Source organism: Nycticebus coucang, chromosome 4 (assembly GCF_027406575.1).
Source record: "Nycticebus coucang isolate mNycCou1 chromosome 4, mNycCou1.pri, whole genome shotgun sequence".
Taxonomy (NCBI): Eukaryota; Metazoa; Chordata; class Mammalia; order Primates; family Lorisidae; genus Nycticebus; species Nycticebus coucang.
The window spans coordinates 7,967,954-7,987,886 of NC_069783.1; the positions used below are offsets into that span (position 1 = coordinate 7,967,954).

At 45.5% G+C, this 19,933-nt stretch overlaps 2 protein-coding genes across 7 annotated transcripts in view; one reads left to right on the plus strand and one right to left on the minus strand.

Moving 5' to 3' along the window:
- ITGB1BP1 (integrin subunit beta 1 binding protein 1) overlaps positions 1-19,933 on the minus strand; it is a 250,104-nt gene that overhangs the window by 144,340 nt on the left and 85,831 nt on the right. The window lies entirely within an intron of this gene.
- Positions 1-19,933, plus strand: part of ASAP2 (ArfGAP with SH3 domain, ankyrin repeat and PH domain 2) — a 193,073-nt gene that overhangs the window by 105,169 nt on the left and 67,971 nt on the right. For all 5 annotated transcript variants that reach the window (XM_053587850.1, XM_053587846.1, XM_053587847.1 and 2 more), the window contains exons 4-7: positions 4,503-4,577; positions 6,422-6,471; positions 9,780-9,909; positions 16,293-16,378. In XM_053587850.1, the coding sequence (XP_053443825.1) occupies positions 4,503-4,577; positions 6,422-6,471; positions 9,780-9,909; positions 16,293-16,378 (341 nt within the window). The remainder of the gene's footprint in view (positions 1-4,502; positions 4,578-6,421; positions 6,472-9,779; positions 9,910-16,292; positions 16,379-19,933) is intronic.

A 19,933-nucleotide genomic window follows, 5' to 3' on the forward strand; every position in this document is an offset into this window, starting at 1 on the left:
GATTTTGTTCTTGATATCTAATAGTCAGGGCTGCCACCTACCCCACTGACTGAATCGTTTCGTTTCTACTTGTGAGATCACAGACCTTGGACTACTTACTCATCTGGTCAGACATCTCCAGGTGAACTCAGGAAGAGAGCAAAGACAGAAGACAGGGGGGAAAAGGGAGCATTGTAGTTTTAAAACATTGCCTGTTTGTGCGTCTGTAGTTAATAGCAGTGATTTAAGATTAATAATTTGTATTCAGGTTGTACTTGCTGTTTCAGAAAGCCATTTTACATCACATATTTGTTAAAAGTAAGTTGGAGTGTAAGAGAAAGCCCAGAGCTTGCTTGGCACTAAGGAATAGATTCCGGTTGGGTTACTCTGGGATAATTTAATTCTTCCCATAGATCATAAGAATTTCATTACTCGTAAATTGAGGCTGGAGCTGCCTGAGCACAAGGGATGTGCAGTAATCTTTTGGCTGTGGTTTTCATCTCTCGTGGCCAGCTGTAGGCCTGAGGCTGCCCAGACACAGCAGAGGAACAGCTCAGAACCTGCCCATCCTTCATGCTGTGGGCACACCTGGCCCAGCACTGCCAGAGCGGTCATTTCTGGGAATTTTTTCTGGGACTTTCTCCCAAGTCTTGAGGCCTGTGTGCTGTTCGGGTTATGCAGAAGGCACATGGGCTAACGTCTGGGAGAATGAATGCTATGTTAGTAAAGCCTTGATGGCGATTCTGTTTATATTATTGAGGAGTATCAAGTGCGCAGGTCATCAATTTCTAGTAAGTCTACCAAGTGATTTGACCATCACCTTAAAGCAGTTTTAGGACATTTTCTCCCTGCTGAGGTCCTTGTATCCTCTTAACTAATTCCACTCCCCCAGCTCAAGGCAACCACTGCTCTACTTTTTTGTCTCTATTGTAATAATTTATTTTCTGATTATAAAAGTAATAGTTTCCTATTTTGGGTAATTTGAATAACTCCAAAGAGAGAAACTGACCGTAAATGAAGCCAGAGCCCCCTTGGTTGGCTGACCCCCCCACCCCCCAGCCCTGCTTTCTGGCTGCTGCCTCCTGCATCAGCACCGCAGCTCACCCTCCACCCTGTTCCTTTAACCCAGGTCGCCCACCCCCATCTCATAAGGCAGACTATCCTCTGTCTCACACACCCCCACCCAACATGTTTTCTCTTCTCTGAAATTCCACGGTGTTTTCCTCATGGTTCTCAGAATTTTCACCTCGTAGTTCACTTAAATACGGGGTTTATCTCCCCTGTTGAACCAAAGGGGAGGGCTCTGAGGACTAAGGTCCCCTCTACTCCTGTCTCCTAACTCCTTGTACCTCTCCAGCTTCCTCTCTGCTGCTATACGAGGGCCACGTGCGCCTCCTTTATAGCAGCCATTGACGTTGTACTGTTGGATGTCCTGTCCGCCACCAGACTGTGGGCCCTGTCCCCAGTGTCCAGCATGCAGGGTCACACTCACTGCTGAAACAAATGAAGAATGAATGCAAGCTGGCCCAGGGTGTCTGGGTGTGCACAGACGGTTCACTGGTCTCCACTTGAATGTTTTGCTGTAGGTACCAAAGCTTGCTTTACCTCTTCTCTAAGTTCTTATTTGAATCAAATAACAGATAATCTCAAAATGAACAGAGAAACCACACTGTGCTGATGTTTTTCCCTGCTACAGAGAAGCTTGTTTTCCCGCTCACTCAGGCACACAATCATGCTCACATACCCCCTTCATGAAAGACCTACCAGGATTCTTCTTAGAAATGCAATTTTTAATGTGTGGGCACCTAAATCTTTTCCTCTGCCAGTCCTCTCATAGCTGGGTGGTGATGGTGTCTCTCACTCAGCCCGCCACCCTGAGTACCTCTGCTCTGGGCTGTTTAGCCAGCCCTTTTCTTGCAAGTGCCTTGTCCCAGATGGCACAGCATTGGCCCCCAGCTAGGCCGTGTTCAGGACTGAATAGACCTGTGCTAATGACTCTGAACGTGGCCTCTGTGTGACATGTAGATGAATGGGCAGCATCTCACAGGTCAGTAACTGGTACAGTTCCCTTTATTCACAGGCCCACATTGACTGCTTAAAACCGAAACCACCATTTCCTCATCCTTCACCAGTGAGACGCCATAGGTGTCTGTATAGTATAAAATATGCTACTGTGGGGTGTGTCTTAGAGTTTTTATTTTTAGTGTGTTTGTGTGTGTTTATTCATCCTCTGAGAAGGCAGGCATTGTATTTAATTATCTTTGTAGCCACCTGTCATCTGTAAAACAGATACTCAGTTAATAGACCTGAATGAATGAATGAATGAATGAATAAGTGATGCACACATCCTTTGCTGCAGGATGTCTGCTTTAAAGGTGTTAATAGAAGCTTCCGTAGATTGTCTCTCATGTGTTAGATGTTCAGAAAAGTATTAAGTATATTGCTTTATTCTACTAGTGTTTTTCGTTACTCTGGGTCGAGTCCCATGTGAAGAGCTGTGGGGGATGGAAAGTGTTATACAGGTGGATGTTGCCCTTCAGAACTCAGGGTGTGAGATGGACAAGATGAACACAGGAGAGGGGCTGCCAAGTGGCTGAAGAAATAGAGGAAGAGGAAAATATTAGAGGAGTGTGGGGAGAGAGGGGTAGCTTTCTGCTGTGGAGAATGGGGATGCTTAATGGATGGAGAAGGTGGTGTTGGAGTAACTCGGGTGGATGGGCAGGCGTAAGCAGTGGGGACGAGGGAGGATGCTTTAGTTGGAGCAACAAGCATGGAATCTGGGAAGCAGAGAGCGGGGAACCTAAACCTGGCCGAATTGGAAGATGAAAGCGGCAAACAAGGAAGTGTAGTCTTTATTTTAGAGACATGACCCCAGGTCTCTAATATAAGAGCGAAGGTGGAGTGGGCAGGCAGACAGCGCGAGAAGGGCATGGAGGGGTGGGGCGAGGGGAGAGGACATGCTGTGTGGAGCCTTCGCCTGCCAGCTGGGTGAGTAGGTGCAGCACAGACAGCCTCCGTGATGACTCCGAGAGGCCAAGGGGGGTGGTTTACAGGAATTAAGAGCTGGGAGAAGCAGGGCTGGTGTGGCAGGGTGGTGAGACCTGCACTCCTCCCATTTCTTCCTACCATGGGGACAGTGGCAGCCAGGTGTGCTTGTTCTTGTACGTTATTCATCAGCACAGCCGGTCCCCCGCATCTGTAAGACCTTAAACCGAGCTTTTCAGTATTGCAGAGTTGAGCTCCTGAGGCTAATCCAGCAAAGTCAAGCTGATTACTATACCTTGGAGGAATAGGGACAAGAGGGATGTTGAGTTGTTTAACCCTCAAGAAGTTACCCAAAGCAGCCCAATCCCAGATGATGGTTGTGAATCATGACCTGGCAGATGCGGTTGTCAGTGCTGGCATTATTACATTCCTTATCAATATTTTTGAAGAGAATTTCTGTCTCCATTAAAAATTTTAGTATGGCGAACAGTGTATGGGAATCAGATCCCATATTGCCTTTAAATATGGGATCTATGGTTTTATCATTTAAGGTAATTATACTAAAAATAATTTTTTCCCCTCACTTGATTGTAAGCATAACTGTGCAAGGTCCCAACGTCCTTCCTTTAGTCTGTCCCCTTTTATAGGCCTGTGATCGGGGTGCAGGCAGCCCAGAAGGGCCCTGAAGATTCAGGGCCCCAGCAGTGGGAACTGGCAGTTGCGTTGATGAAGGGAGTGATCTGAGCCCAGGGAAAGTAGGTCTTGAGCTCATTCCCCACTTGTACAGGGAGTCTTGCTGGGTTTGTAGCTGAATCTGTGAAGGTCCTTCCGGCGCGAAGCTTTGCTTCTCTACCTGACTCATGTTTGACTCTGCTGAATGATTATGGTGACCATTGAAGTCATTCATCTTTTGCTTCGGGGAGAACAGGGGCACCTGGGCTCTTGCCCCTCCTCTGTTTATATTCTTTACTGAGCAACACTTCTCCTCTCATACACACACTGTCACATACGCCCTCACCCTCTCTCACACCCACGCCCCACACATACTCTCACGCCCTCATACTCAAGCACACAGTCACACACCCTCCCCGCCGTCCATTTCCTCTCAGCGCTGCCCCCTGTGGTTTCTGTGTGAGGAGCTCGCTGCAGACCACCCCCCACCCCCACCCCACCCCCGTGTATGTGGGCTGGGCAGGGCGCAGGTGCGAGGCAGGCAGTAGGTATTTCCATTTATTCCAGGCTCTTGAAAGTGATTCTGTCATCGACTGTTTTGAAGCATTTTTCTTCAAACTACATAACTTGACAATAGAAGATAATTATTGCAAAAAATATACAGATCTAATCTTTTCATTAGTTATATATTCATTTGTAAGATCAAATCATTAGAAAGAATTTAAGACTGAATAGGTGATCATACCTGCAATGCCGGGTTTTAAGTAGAGGTTAATCATTACCTAATGTTCTTTCCAACATCTTTGCTGTCCTTCCCTTCGATTAACAAAGAAGTTGAATGAGAATATTCTGCTTTTGTTTTTCAGATTCAGAATATGAACAACATAATCTCCTTTCCTTTGGACAGTTTGCTGAAGGGGGATCTGAAAGGAGTGAAAGGGGTATGACGCTGAAATTGTGACATCAGGGCAGCTTTGACATCGGGCAGAGTCACAGGAACCTGGCCTGCTGGGCCAGCGGCCACACCAGTGCTTTCTTACTGGGATGACAGCATGACATTTTGTGATCCCACCTTCTTCTGATTTGCCGTCTTGGGACCACCTTTCTGTCAGAACAGTGGTGACTCCTGGCCTTTCTGGCCATCCTGGGAGGAGAAGGGGAAACGAGAGAAAGTGCTATTTTGGAAACTATGAACAGTTCTGGTCTCTTTCAACTGAGCGGGGAAACCTGTGTGAGAAATTGTGGTTTTCTAGCTGGTGTGTTTACCACTGGGAAAGGAAACTAGCAAAGATGTAGTGTCCTGACTAGAAAAATTGCATTCATAACACATGAGCTGATTTCATTCTGTCCTCCAGAGAAGTTGGCTGTTTAGCACATGCTTTGCCACTTATAAACGCTTGGACTATGCACTGTTTTAAGAGGGTGGAGTGAGTAGCAGTCCGGGGAGAGGGTGTCTGGCTATGAGATGCTTTGGTTTTGCGCATCTTGGCCCTGACAGATGTGACTGTGAACGGGAGACGATTGTGGCTGTGTTCTTGGGAGACTTGAGTTTGTTTTTTTTTTTTTTTAAAGACAGAGTCTCACTTGTCACCCTCGGTAGAGTGCTGTGGCGTCACAGCTCACAGCAACCTCCAGCTTCTGGGCTTAGGCGATTCTCTTGCCTCAGCCTCCTGAGTAGCTGGGACCACAGCACCCAGCTATTCTTCGTTGCAGTTTGGCTGGGGCCAGGTTTGAACCCACTACCCTCAGTATATGGGGCTTGTGCCCTACCCACTAAGTCACAGGCGCCGCCTGGGAGACTTGAGTTCTTTGATTGGATTCCTGGGTCACATCTGGCATAACTGGAAGCCTGGTCTGGCCGGTGTTGGGGAACTATGCAGTGGCCTCTCAGTGTCTCCTTCACGGAGTGGGCAAATGAGCCGTTTGGACACCAAGGGACATAACCTACTGTCCCTTTCGGGGCTCAGAGAACAGGCAGCCAAGTTAGCCCAATGACTGGGAGGGAGGGGCATCCTAGGCAGAGAAAAGACATGGGCGTGTGTGCAGAGGTATGAATCTAAGCGGCATATCAGGATGCTGGGTGCCTGAGAGCCAGTTCACCAAGGACCTTGTATGCCAGGCTATGGCCCTCAGGCCATTGAAGAGGCAAAAAATAAAGAACAAACAGAGCAAAGCAAAGGGGGTTTTCTCTTCCAAAAGAACCCTGTTGATGGGGCAAAAATAGGTGGGAACCATTTGAAAGAATTTCTAGTGGCTCAGTACTTCTTGGGCCAGGCTTTATCAGGGTATATGAAATCCTAAATTCTGGATCTGTCTGAGCACCAGTAGGAGACCTGAGGATGATGTGGGTGACCTTTATGCCAGGCGTAAAGCAGAGTTACGTGCATTGAGGAGAGTAGCATGTTAGTAAGAGTCCCTTTCTTTTAGGGAGATAACACTGAAATAGTTGCAGATTAAATGTTGTCTTTCGGGTAAACCTAGCGCAGATAGTAAGGTACAGGTGACACGGGGTGGGCCAGAAGTGCTGTAAATGTGTAACGGCACATGGCACAGATCTCTACTCCTGTGAGCATTTGGCATATTCTAAATACATGTTTTCAAAAGAAAGAATTGCCACCATCAGTATACTTAAAAGTGCATACCCTAGGTTCATTATTTTTCATGAGATCACACACATTAATTGCAGAAATTAATGTTCCTTTCAGGACCAATCTAGGGATAAATAAGTTTATCTTGTACAGAAGTTAATAATTGGTCTTGCTTAAATTTATTACTCTTTTCACAGGATCTGAAAAAGCCTTTTGATAAAGCTTGGAAGGACTATGAAACAAAAATGTGAGTGCTCTTATTTTTTTTAAATATACATAGGTAACTTGAGATTTTAATTTTAAATCATGGTTTTATTGCTTAAAGGTATTATCTGAATAAACTTTAATCCAGGAAAGAATTTACCTAAAACCGTGTTGCTGTGGTTTGCTGTTATGACAGATGCTTCCTTACCGGGTGTCCACGTTCACTGACGCTGCTTCCTTATGGGGGTGTCCTCATTCACTGATGCTGCTTCCTTACCGGGTGTCCACGTTCACTGACGCTGCTTCCTTATGGGGGTGTCCTCATTCACTGATGCTGATTCCTTACAGGGTGTCCGCATTCACTGATCCTGCTTCCTTACCATGTGTCCTCATTCACTGATGCTGCTTCCTTACCGGGTCTCCACATTCACTGATCCTGCTTCCTTACGGGGTGTCCACATTCACTGATCCTGCTTCCTTACCGGGTGTCCGCATTCACTAATGCTGCTTCCTTACCGGGCGTCCACATTTACTGATGCTGCTTCTTGAACAAGTTCTCCCTTGTCTCTTTTTCTGTAATGTCATAAGGGTTATAGAGTGTTATTTCTAGGAAAGTTCATTGAAGGAAGGTAAAGCACATTTCTTTCCTTTTATTTTTAATTTTCATTTTTACTGATTTATTTTTAGAGACAAGATCTCACTCTGATAAGGTCTCACCCTGTCGCCCAGGCAGGGGTGCAATCATTGCTCCCTGCAGCCTAGAAATCTTTGGCTCAAGCAAACCTCCTACGTTAGCCTCTGAGTAGCTAGGACTAAGTCTCCACCACGGCCTACTTTTTAAAATTTTTTGTAGAGACAGAGTCTCCCTGTATTACCCAGGCTGGTGTTGAACTCCTGGCCTCAAGCAGTCCTCCCGCTTTGGCCTCCCCAAGTGCTGATATTAAAGATATGAACCACCCTGCCCAGTCTCATTTATGTGTTTAAGTACTTTCTGCACTGTACTACTGTTTGTGACAGTGATGGGGTTTTCAGACTTCATTTTCCTGGTGTTTTGTGAAAACTTTATGCTTTTAACTTTGTGTCTGTGTTTCTCTGAAATACCGGTACCCTTGCTTCTGTAGGAAGAGAAATTGTTTGGCACCTACCTCCTTCAGCTTTGATTGTTTCATCTACCAAAAAAGAACCCGCAGAAAGGACTAATTAGTTCTTAGGTGCATGCCCCAATTTCCACTAAAGACAGGACTACTGCCAGTTAACATCAGGCAGTTGTAACATTTCACATCACAGTTTTCTCATTTCTAGAGTGGAAGAAGTCAAGCTAGACAAAACCGATCCAGCAATTTGTAGGGAATAGTGGTTTCAGTTATTTCACTGGTAATCACAGTACATTATTAGGTAATATAGAATTTTCTGAGTAGAAGTGGAAAAGTGAAAAGTTAAAAAGTTGTTTTAGTTACAACTGCCAGTGTTTAATTGGGTGGGTTGCTTACTTTTTTTTTTCCCCCTATTTTGTTTTGTTTTAAAAAAACAGCCTTGGGTATCTCTTCAGGGGTGAAGGAGCACAGAGCTCAAACCAGTGAACACTAAACCTTTGATACTGACTCAATCCCTGTTTGGAGCCCAGGTTCTGGAATTCCTGGGGAGGCGCAGAGCATCAGGCTAGAGTGCCTGGGAGCCGTGTGCTGCACAGAGCGAGGCTGGAGCCCGTATCCCTGGCCTGTTAGCATTTGTTGTCTGTATACCAGTTACCAGTTCAATGAAAAAATAGGCAGGACCAGCATATTCCTACTTTACAGACAGGAAACCAAGACCCAGTGGTTTGCTGCTGGTCGAACAGTAAAAGAGTAATTGAGCCAATCCAGGAAGCAGATTTCCTGACATCCGTTCATCTTTACCCACTGTCCCCTGGGTGCCAGAGAGGAAATGCTTTTGTGCATGATTGGACCAAGGGCAGAAAGGTGTTTCTGAGGACTCTGCCTGAAAGAGTCCTCCTTCTAGTTCTGAATGCAGGAGGTTTGAAAGGAGGACAACACTGAATTCTGTAATAGCGAGACACACGCACACACGCATAGATTGGGGGCAGAATAACTCATGAAATCCCAGAGTTTAGGAGGAGGGAGGATGACCCTTTTAAAACTTGAGGTAATTCTTTACCTGTTAGGGTGGGAGATACAAGCCACAAGGCCTCCCGGCAAGAATGAAACAACTAGGTTTAAGAGGTCTTTAACATTCCTGGGCAGTCGTCCTGTGCCTGATCATTAAGAGGAATGGCCGGTGTCTGAACATTGTCCTGCTGCCTTTGTGATGGCATTGGGTGGCCTTGGAGCTGTGTAATCCTAGCCCCCCGGACCCCAGGCTCTCCAGCCACGTTCCTGGGATGCTTGAATGCATCAGTGACATCCCTCCCAAATGGTCTTCTGATTGTTTGTGTTTGTACTCACTCACTCCTTCAGATTGTTTAGCTACTGTGTGCTCCAAGCTAAAGAAACAGGGAAATTACACTTTCTGCCTCCCGTTGGACATTCCAGCCCCTGCTCCCAGTGATAGAGACTTTCTGAAATGACAAGTATCCTGAGTCACTGTTGAACAAGTCTTAACACAGATGCTGCCTTATGTCTTCTAGAGGCTTCCTTGAGGCTCTACAGAAACTGCCTCTGTCTTCCTTTGTCTTCATGGCAGCCCTGTGTATTTTTTTGAGTGCTTTCTGTTTTGTTCGGTCCCCTTTCCTCCAGAATAAAAATTCATAGGCATTTCAGGCCCTTCTTAGCAGATGCAGTTTTGTGGCTCCTTACCCTGGTCCCTCTTCCCTGGCTGTGCCCCCATTGCTTAGTTTATACCCTGACCTGCACACCTGACATTTAGGAAATACTGTTCAGGCCTGTGATAAACGCGGGAAGGGGAATGAAGCCCCACACCTGTAGGGGTGGTTTGTTTTAAGCTATAGTGATGTAACTCTAAGTGAGGAGGGGCAGGAGGTGAAGCAGAAATGGGGGAGAAAGCATGGGAGAGAAGTGGAAGGTGAGGATGTCCCTTGGGGCCGCTCTGAGGCCAGGTGAGCTCCAAGTGCCATTGCAGAAGGCATGTGCGGAGTTTCCGCCCTTTCTGACCCAGAGCCGACTGAAAGTAGGCACTTAGGAAGAGTTGGCGAGTGAGCAATGGGAAGGCCAGGTTTGACATTTTTACGATGACATGCATTTCCCTCCTCGTGAGTGAAAGGCCGCCGTGTCCAGAAAAGTGTGCTGAGCGTCAGTCTCAGCAGGCCCAGTATCAGGGGACCTGGAGGCCGTCCCATTCAGGGTAGTGAGCCAAAGAGGCATCTTGACATATCCTCCTTTCTTCTTTCACATGTAGAACGAAAATAGAAAAGGAGAAAAAGGAACATGCCAAGCTCCATGGCATGATTCGTACTGAAATAAGTGGGGCCGAAATTGCGGAAGAGATGGAGAAGGAGAGGCGGTTCTTCCAGCTGCAGATGTGCGAGGTGAGACCTTGGGGAGGACACTGAGAACATGCAGGCGCAGACTGCCACCACCTGCGATCCCCATGCACATAGGGACCATCTGTCATGGCTTCAGAGAAAACACCAAATGTGTTATTGGACTCAATTTGTCCCTGCCTTGATGTTTTCTTTTACTAGGGGTATCTTATGCTCCTGAAGAGTGGAATTAGATTAATCCAACACCATCCTTTCATTAAAAGTAGGGAAAGAACTTTTTTTTTTTTTGAGACGAGTCTCACTTTGTTGCCTGTGATGTCATAGCTTACAGCAACCTCAAACTCTTGGGCTCAAGCGATTCTCTTGTCTTATCCTCCCAAGTAGCTGGAACTACAGGCACACGCCACAATGCCTGGCAATTTTTTTTTTTTTTTTAGCATTTTTCTTTTTTTTTATTAAATCGTACCTTAAATCATAGCTGTGTACATTAGTGCAATCGCCTGTACCCATTCTAAGATGCACCATAGATGTGGCCCCACCCATTACCCTCCCTCCACCAAAACCTCACCCCTCCCTTCCCCTTCCTTGGCCCTTTCCCCATAGTCTTGTGCTATAGTTGGGTTATAGTCTTCATGTGAAAGCTATAATTTAGCTTCATAGTAGGGCTGAGTACATTGGATACTTTTTCTTCCATTCCTGAGATACTTTGCTAAGAAGAATATGTTCCAGCTCCATCCATGTAAACATGAAAGAGGTAAAGTCTCTATCTTTCTTTAAGGCTGCATAGTATTCCATGGTATACATGTACCATAATTTGCTAGTCCATTCGTGGGTCGATGGGCCCTTGGGCTTCTTCCATGACTTAGCAATTATGAATTGGGCTGCAATAAACATTCTGGTACAGATGTCTTTGTTATATTGTGACTTTTGGTCTTCTGGGTATAAACCTAGTAAAGGAATTATAGGATCGAATGGCAGGTCTATTTTTAGGTCTCTAAGTATTCTCCAAACATCCAGTGCCCGGCTATTTTTAGAGATGGGGTCTTGCTCTTGCTCTGGCTGGTCTCAAACCTGTGGGCTCAGGGCAGTCTACCCGCTTCGGTCTCCCAGAGTCCTAGGATTCCAGGCGTGAGCCACTGCTCCTGGCCCTCCTTGGTGTTTTTTCCATCAGTGTCTGGGTTCCCCCTTGTACCCAGGGAGTCAGTGACTGCCTTGAGGTTGGGATGAGAATTCTGCTGGAAAATAAAGCAGCTTGAGAGATGACTGTCCATGTTGTCCTCTGTGTCCGTTGCTGTGTGTTCTGGGAGGGTGTGCTGCCAGGCTGGGGTGCTTCCTCCCAGACTTCCCCTACAGAGTGTGGGGTGCCATGTGGAGCTCCCCCTGCTCTGTCCTGAAGCCTCACCCCTTGCCTTGGGCAGAGAAGATGTCAGTGTAAATCTCTCAGAGCACTTGCTGAGGTCAGATCCCATCAAGGGTGAAGGCCTTTGCTTGCAGCTTTTTTTATTTCTAGATCTTGCTTGTAGGTGTGTGTGTACATATGGCGTGCAGAGACAGCTCCCGCCTCTGCCTAAGGGCTGCTGCTCTTGGCAGTGCCAGTGAAGGCCCTGGTGCTAGATGGCATTTGTTTTTCTCACACAGCAGTGCAAACCTAGGTTTGATTGATTGACTGATGGACAGAGTCTTGCTTTGTCACCCACAGTAGAGTGCTGTGGTGTCACAGCTCACAGCAACCTCAAACTCTAGTGCTCAAGTGGTCCTCTTGCCTCAGCCTCCCCAATAGCTGGGACTATAGGTGCTGGCCACAATGCCTAGCTAGGTTTTCTATTTTTAGTAGAGATGGGGTCTTATTCTTGCTCAGGCTGGTCTTGAACGCCTGAGCTCAAGTAATCCACCTGCCTTGGTCTCCCAGAGTGCTAGGATTACAGGCGTGAGCCACCGCACCCAGCCTCAAACATAAGTTTTAAATGTACACAGTGCACTGGTGGCATTTGTGACAGGCATCAAAATTGGTTTTGACAGCTCTTAGTTCCCTGTAAGCAATCAACAACAAAGCTAATCCAGACTTTGTTTTTTAATTGTAGCAGGACCTGAGCCTTTAGAAATATGTACCTTAGAGGGCGGCACCTGTGGCTCAGTGAGCAGGGCGCCGGCCCCATATACCGATGGTGGTGGGTTCAAGCCCAGCCCTGGCTAAACTGCAACAAAAAAAATAGCCAGGTGTTGTGGCGGGCGCCTGTAGTCCCAGCTACTGGGGAGGCTGAGGCAAGAGAATCGCCTAAACCCAGGAGTTGGAGGTTGCTGTGAGCTGTGATGTCATGGCACTCTACCAAGGGTGATAAAGTGAGACTCTGTCTCTAAAAAAAGAAAAGAAGTATGTACCTTAGAAATACATTTTAGTTAATTTTTATTCCCAAAGCAAACTCTTAGTGATCTGTAGAAGAGAATTAGTCCCAGTAACCAGGGGTGTCAATTGAAACCTGTAAGGTTTGCTTTGCCTGATGTCAGTATAGTCACTTGTCTTAGTCTATTTTCTGTTGCTATAATAGAATACCCGAGACTGAGTAATTTATAAGGAAAAGAAATTCATCTTTTATAGTTCTGGAGGCTGGGAAGTTCAAGGTTGAGGGGCTACATCTGGTGAGGTCCTTCTTGGTGGTAGAGACTCTCTGCGGAGTCCCAAGGCAGTGAGGGAATTACAGGGTGAGGCACATGAGAGATGGCCAAACGGGCTATTACACCAGACCCTGATAGCTGACCCACTCCCTTGACAGTCCATTAATGCACTAATGGATTGATCTGTCCTCATGACCCAGTCACTTCCCAGGTCTTGGCTCTCAGTGCTAGTGCAGTGGGGCCTGAGTTTCCAGCACAGGAACCACAGACCGCACCATACCACTTCTCTAGCTTTCTTTTGGTTGCTTTTCACCAGGAATAACTTTTTCCATCCTTTTACATTCGACCTATGTGTATCTTAATCTAAAATATGTCTTTTGTAGATAGCATACATATTTGGGTCACGTTTGCCTAGTACAGTTTGATAATCTCTGCCTTTTGCTGGCGTGTTGAATGCATTCACACTCACCGTTACTGTTGATCAGAGGGACTTTCCTTCTACTCTTATTTTCTGCTTTTATGTCTTGTGTCTTTTCCTCTGTTCTTCCTTTCCTGCTTTGTTTCTCATGAAGCATATATTTAGAAAGTTTAAATAAACTCAAAGCATTAGCAGGTAGGAGAATGGATTTTTATACACATTTTTTAAAATCAGCACATTACATAAAATACTACCTTCCTTGCCTACTCGATACAGCATTAGAAATTAGTAAGAGTATGAGCCAGGGACTAGGAAACTGCTGTGTGTTATACAAACACAAAGTATTACTTCATTTAGTTAAATTCTGTAGTGGTGTTTTATGGAGAATCAGAAATTAAGTAGCAGTAACTTACAAAGAATGAATTTGGAAAGGGTGTGTATATGTGTCAGGCTCTGTTCTTTTTGACAAGTGAGGTTGAAATCTGAACTCTGTAAGACTGCTTACAACGTTACTGAATTTTGGAATTCAAGCAGCATGTTGAGAGTGTAGCCTTGGCATGAGGGGGAGCCATGTGCACCTTGCTCTGATCACTTCTCCTCTTCTGTGTCTGGGTGAGTGGATGTGGCTAAATCACTTGCTGTGTTGGAAACACACTGTGCAGTTGAGGCCTGTAAGGCACAGACTGGAGCCATCTGTTGAGCCAGACCTTGTTGGGCCCAGCCTGTACTGAGCAGGCACTAATGTGGTGCAGGCTCAACAAGGGACATGCTGTATGCACGTGTAAAAGCAGGTGTGGGCTTACCTAACAGTGAACTTGGAGTTTACAGAGAAGACGTCTGATGAAGGATGTAGAAGTTGGCCATATAGTCATGGGCTGTAAAGAGCTTTCCATGAGAAAGAACATCTGAAAAGCAGTTACTGGAGAATCCAGCTCTTAAGTGAGTTAGATTGCTTCCATTAAATTCATCTTTAAATTGTTTCCTCAAACTGAGTTCTCAATCTTTGATGTTATTACGATGTTAAAATTTTTTTTTTTTTTAGAGACAGAGTCTCACTTTATCGCCTTTGGTAGAGTGCCGTGGCGTCACAGCTCACAGCAACCTCCAACTCCTGGACTTAGGAGTACTAAGCTACTTAGTACTTAGCTACTCCCTCCCAAGTAGCTGGGACTATAGGCGCCCACCACAACACTGGGCTATTTTTTTCTTGCAGTTTGGTTGGGGCTGGGTTTGAACCTGCCACCCTCGGAATATGGGGTCAGCGCCCTACTCACTGAGCCACAGGCGCCACCTGTGATGTTAAAATTTTTAATTCCCCAGGTTCTGATCTGGCTGGGACTGTGGTCTCCACAACTCTGAGGGTACAGACTGGTACCAGATTGTGCCCTGTTAGGAACCAGGCTACATAGCAGGAGGCGAGTGGTAACAGGCCGGGGCAGCTTCACCTACATTTGCAGCCAGTCCCCTTCACCGGCATCTGTGCCTGAGCTCTGCCTCTGTCAGGTCTCCCCCCACCCACCCAACCCCTGCCTGGTCTGTGGAGAAGTATTCTCCTATGAAACTGGTTCCTAGTGCCAAAGGGATTAGGGACTGCTTATCTAGAAGAGTGGCTTTCAGGCTTTTATTTTAAAGATGTGGAACCTTTTCTTCAAAGAGAACTTTACAAAGAAATTCGGTGTGTCAAATAGGCAATACAGACCTATATGGAGGTGTGAGATTTTTAGGAAAATTAGTTCATATAAGAAAAAATATATAGAGAGAGAGAATTAAAAATCGCCCCCAATTTTACTACCAAAAGATAACCACTTTGACATTTAAATATCTGTCATATATCCCTATGAATGTACTCATGTAAATAATTTGTGTTACTAGATCATTCTCTGCTGAGGCTTATGTATCGTTTGCCTTCTCTGTTACATCATGGACATCTCTGTGTCTGAAATTCTGCCTTTTGGCCAGTGGCTGCAGATGGACGGGTGCGTCATACCAGAACTCCCCATTCGTTTATGCTGGGGTGTTTGTTGCTCTTTTTCTCTTTTACAAGCAAGGCTGCAGCGAGTCTTCTTTTTTGTTCATCTTTGTAAACTTTTGTGGTTATCTTCTTAGAATATGTTCCTGTGAGTAGAATTTGTAGGTCTGAGCGTATGTACATTTTATATTTGGATACACTGCCAAACATCTTATACAATTAACAATAAATAACAATGGGCGGTGCCTGTGGCTCAAAGGAGTGGGGTGCTGGCCCCATATACCAGAGGTAGAAAAAACAAACAAACAAACAAAAAAAAATAAATAACAAAAAGAAGGATAGAGAGGAGGATCTGTAGACAGTTACTAGAAACAAAAGGAAATTTCAGAGCAGCTTTCTCCTGCCTCCTTACTGGACAGCAGAGAGGCCTGAGAAATCCCCCCACCCCCAGCCCTTTACACCTGAGAGCCTGTGCGTGGGTGACCGGTTCTTTTAGGGGCATCTTGTCTCAGAGATGAGATATTCCAGGATCCTTTATACCAGCAGTACCGAACCCTTTTGGCACCAGAGACAGGTTTCATGGAAGACAGTTCTTCCATGGACCAGGGGTGGGAATAGGAGGACCTGACAGGAGGCAGAGCTCAGGAGTGATAGGGAGCAGCTTGAAATACGGATGAAGTTTCACTTGCTTGCCTACCACTCACCCCTTAGTCTACGGCCTGGTTCTTAGCAGCCCGCGGACTGGTAGTGGTCCATGGCCCAGGGGTTGGGGATTATCGCTTTATACCATTTCCTAACAGTGGAGGAGGCAGGAATTACAGAGTCCCTGTTCTATAAACTTGTTCTGGGAAATGTGTTTCCTGAGGCTGATTTTGCTGCTTCCTGGGGCTCCCTGAGGCTCCCTGATGTCTTAGTGGTCATTAATTAACTCTCCAAGTTAAAAGTGGCCTTAATTCTTTTCGATTTACAGTTACGTTGTTTTTTAAGTGTTGAAGAAATGAGATAACTGTAGAATAAAAACACTGTGACAAAGGTCTTAGCTGTAAAAGATTAGCAGTTACTATTCCAGTCCTTCCTAAGGAAAAGGACCTGGGACAGAAGTGTGCAGGCAGGAAGGTTCAAGATGATTAGAAATCCTATTTATTCTCTCCATCCTCCTCCTCCTGTGAAACTAGAGTGAAAATTTCTCCTAGTAGGTTAAGGTAGAATGTCTCCTTGGTTCTTACCTGACCATCAGATCGTTTATACAGCCCCAAACTGAAAACGTAGTCATGCCATCTAGAAGATAGTAAGCGTCTACCATCAGCTGTGCATGTTGTCAAAGATGTCAGAGAAGTAAAAGAGACACCCTCCGTCTTCAGAAGCTTCTGGTAAGCTCATATATTCTGCTTATTTCTATGACATTTTCTTTTTGTTTTTTTTTAACAGTATCTGCTGAAAGTCAATGAAATCAAGATTAAAAAGGGAGTGGATTTACTTCAGAATCTGATCAAATATTTTCATGCCCAATGCAAGTAAGTTCTTTCTCTTTGTTATAGATATTATTCTACATGTTTCTTCATGTATGGCAACTTCTGGTAGATCTGTAGTATGGAGGAAAGTAAACACATATTTAAAAATCTGTAGGAAAGGGAGTGAAGTGCCGATGAAGGCTGCAGCACGGGTGAACCTTGGAAAGATGTTGAGCGAAGGAAGCCAGACGCAGGCCACACATTGTAGGACTCCCTATATTTGGAAGGTCAGGAATCAGTGCATCCAGGGAGACAGAAAGCAGATCAGTGGTTGCTTACCACGTGGAGGAAGGAGGAAATGGGAAATGACCAGTGACAAGTCTGGGGTTTCTTTTGGGGAGAGTAAAAATGTTCTGGAATCTGATAGTGCTGATGGTTGCACAACTTTGTGAATATACTAAGAACTATTAAAATACATAATTTAAAAGGCTGAATGTTATGGCTTGAGACTTAGATCTCGATTAAAAATAAAAGTATATATACAATATAAAATTTGAACTCTATAGTAATTGTCAAGTATATTTATTTTTGCTCTTTCGTAGAGAAGAAAACTAGCTGATCCTCATTCTGAGATGTTTTTTGTTTTTAAAAGGGAAATGATAGATGTTGATGTGTGCATTAAAGTAAGAAAATACGTTGGATATATTACTATGGGTAATGTGGTGAATGTGGTGAATGAAGGAGGGTGTTAGAAGAAGAGAAACTTCCATGTTTGGGGAGGCCCTTCAGCTTTGCTGTCAGCATCATCCCCTCACAGCCTGGCTCTTGAGCTCCCAGACCTCTGTCACTGATAGAAACAGGCCCCTGGTTCCAGCAGCCACTTATCAGCAGAGCTGTACTGAAGGCCCTGTCCTCGGTGCTGGAGATAAAGTGATGTACCATGCAGGCTTACTTCCTGCTCTAAGGATCAGGTAGAGGAGTTGGGCTTCAGCAAATACATTTGTAATCGGACATTTACTAAAATGGTGTGAAGTGTAGGACTCTGAGAAAGAGTATATTGGAAGGATCTAATGTAGGCAAAGATTTGGGGTGGGGATTTTTTTCTGTTTTATTTCCTGTTGTAGTTTCTAATGGCTAGGGCACACAGTAGGTACGCAGGTGCTGTATAAGCTGCAGGCGTCTTTGAGGAGGCAGTATTCTGAAATCTGAAGGATTCTGGGGGGAATGGAGGAAGAACTTCCCAGGCAGAGTCAAAGTCAAAGCAGGAAAGACACCAGGGTGGCATAAGCTTACTGAGAAAAGGTGATAGCTCTGTGAGATGAAACTGGGTGGAAAAGCCTTAGAGACGTAGGTGACTTTAGACGTCTTAATAAAGGTTTTTTTTTTTTTTTTATTTTGGCCGGGGCTAGGTTTGAACCCGCCACCTCCGGCATATGGGACCGGCGCCCTACTCCTTGAGCCACAGGCGCCGCCCTTAATAAAGGTTTTATATTTTATCCCACATGTGTTGGGAAGCTCTTGAAAAGGTTTAAACAGAGGACTCATTGGCATGGAGTTCCTGCTGTGTGCCAGGTACCTTAAGATTCTGGTGATCTAAGAAAGAGAAAGTCAAAGTTCTTAGAACTTTAGGTTCTAATGGGGGAGACAAGTAGGAAACACGTGACCAAATTTAACTCACATTATCAAAAGGCAAAACAGTGTGGTCAGAGAGAGCGCGGTGGTGTTTGGAAGCAGCTTCTGGAAGGCTTCTCTGCCGTAACAAGGTTACTCTGCATGTTGTGGATAGACCCACGTCCCAGGGAGGCTGAGGTGGGAGGATCGCTTGAAGCCAGGAATTTGTCACCAGGCTGAGCAGCACAGTGAGACCTCATCCTCTTAAAAAAAAAAAAAAAAGTAGCCGAGTGTGATTGCATGTGCCTGTAGTCACAGCTACTTGGGAGGCTGAGGCAGGAGGATGGCTTGGGCCCAGGAGTTGGAGGCTTCCATGAGCTGTGATCGCCTCACTGCACTCCTGGGCCCAAGCCATCCTCCTGCCTCTGGTTAACAGAGTGATGTCCTGTCTCTTGAAAATAGAGGATGTGAACAGTCAGCTACACAGCTCCTGTCCCAGGGCAGTTTGGATATGACGATGGCTTGGCTGGACTGGTGACAGTGGGAGTGGCAGATGTGGACCGATGTAAAAAAATCTTTTGGACATTGAATTGCCTCACCTGTCTACCTGCTTACCTCTCCCCAAGCAGGCGGAGCCCCTGCCGCTGTACTTCTGTGCACATTTCCTTTTCCTGGAGTGCTGTCCTGCTGCCTCTGCTCTCCCTCTTCTATTCTTCCTAGCACCTGGCTCATCTGTCATTTCCACTCTGCAGTTGTTCTTGTCTGGCCCAGTAGAATGACTTCTCTGCCTCCTGTGTTGCCACCATACTCTGTGTGTCTCCATGCTGGCGTCTTTCATGACACGTGTCTGTCTCCCACTGAACTACTTATTAAGGAAGGGGCCGTGTCGTTGATTTGTTTTCCTGTCGACAGTGTCTTGGCATGTTTGCCTGGCATGTATTTACAGCAGTGAGTTGTGCTGTTGAATTGAAGCGAGCTCTGCTCTGGAATCCTGAGTACAGCCCTGACGACACTGCGTAAGCGGGTGAGGTCACACTGCAAAGGAGGACGTGCTGAGTGGTTCATCGCAGAACCCCAAGCTTGGAGAAGTGGTCTCAGAGGGTGGAAAGGACCTTGAAATTTTTAATAGGAATTCTTTTACGAGGACTCAAAAATTCTAACTTTGTGATTAACATGCAATGCAAATTACTTCTTCAGTTTTTATCTGAATGTGAGGCAATTAAGCAAGTGGGTCGCTTCCTTGCTGATATTTTATTTTTAAGCAGAAGCTATTCTGGGATTTCCTTTTTTTTTTTTTTTCCTTTTATTTTGCCCAAACCGATCAGTTGGGTAGCAACAGACCACTTGTGGAAAAGTGAACTACTTGGCCTTTTATGGACATGATCTGGGTAACCTTTAAAAATATGAATCTTCCATTGCTTCCTTTTTGAATGAGAATGTGTGTGTGTGTATAGACTGCGCGCTCTTCAGATCAGTTGGGCAGCTTTGACTTTTAAAATTCGTATTTGGGGATAAAATGTGGTTTCTAAGTGACTCAACTTTTGGGCTAGTGGAGCTGGCAGCCACGTGTGTGTTTTTACACGTGGGAGTGCTGTGTGTGTTCATGCAACACTCCCAGTCTCCACTTCTAGCCCCCAGAGCATGGTGTCACTGGAGGGCTGCAGTGCCCTGGTGGGCAGAGGCTGCCTGCTCAGCCAGCACTTTGCACGGTCCCGTTCTCCACAGAGTGAGGGCGGTGGTGTACAAATTGGACTCCAGGAACCGTGATTGGTACTCACCCTTAAAACTACCTAGATAGGCATTATTTTGCTTTTGATTCATTTTTGCTTTTGACTTTAAGCGTTCTTGAAGAATACTTTATGTTCTTTGTCTTACTATTTCATGTAAGGAAAGAATCAACATCTCTCTCTCATTCCTGGAATATTCCGAAAATTTGTCTAATTAGCCTTTGCTGTTGAAGGCTGAGGATCCTATTCTCTAGAAAAGAGCTGTCTTTAAAACAGTAAT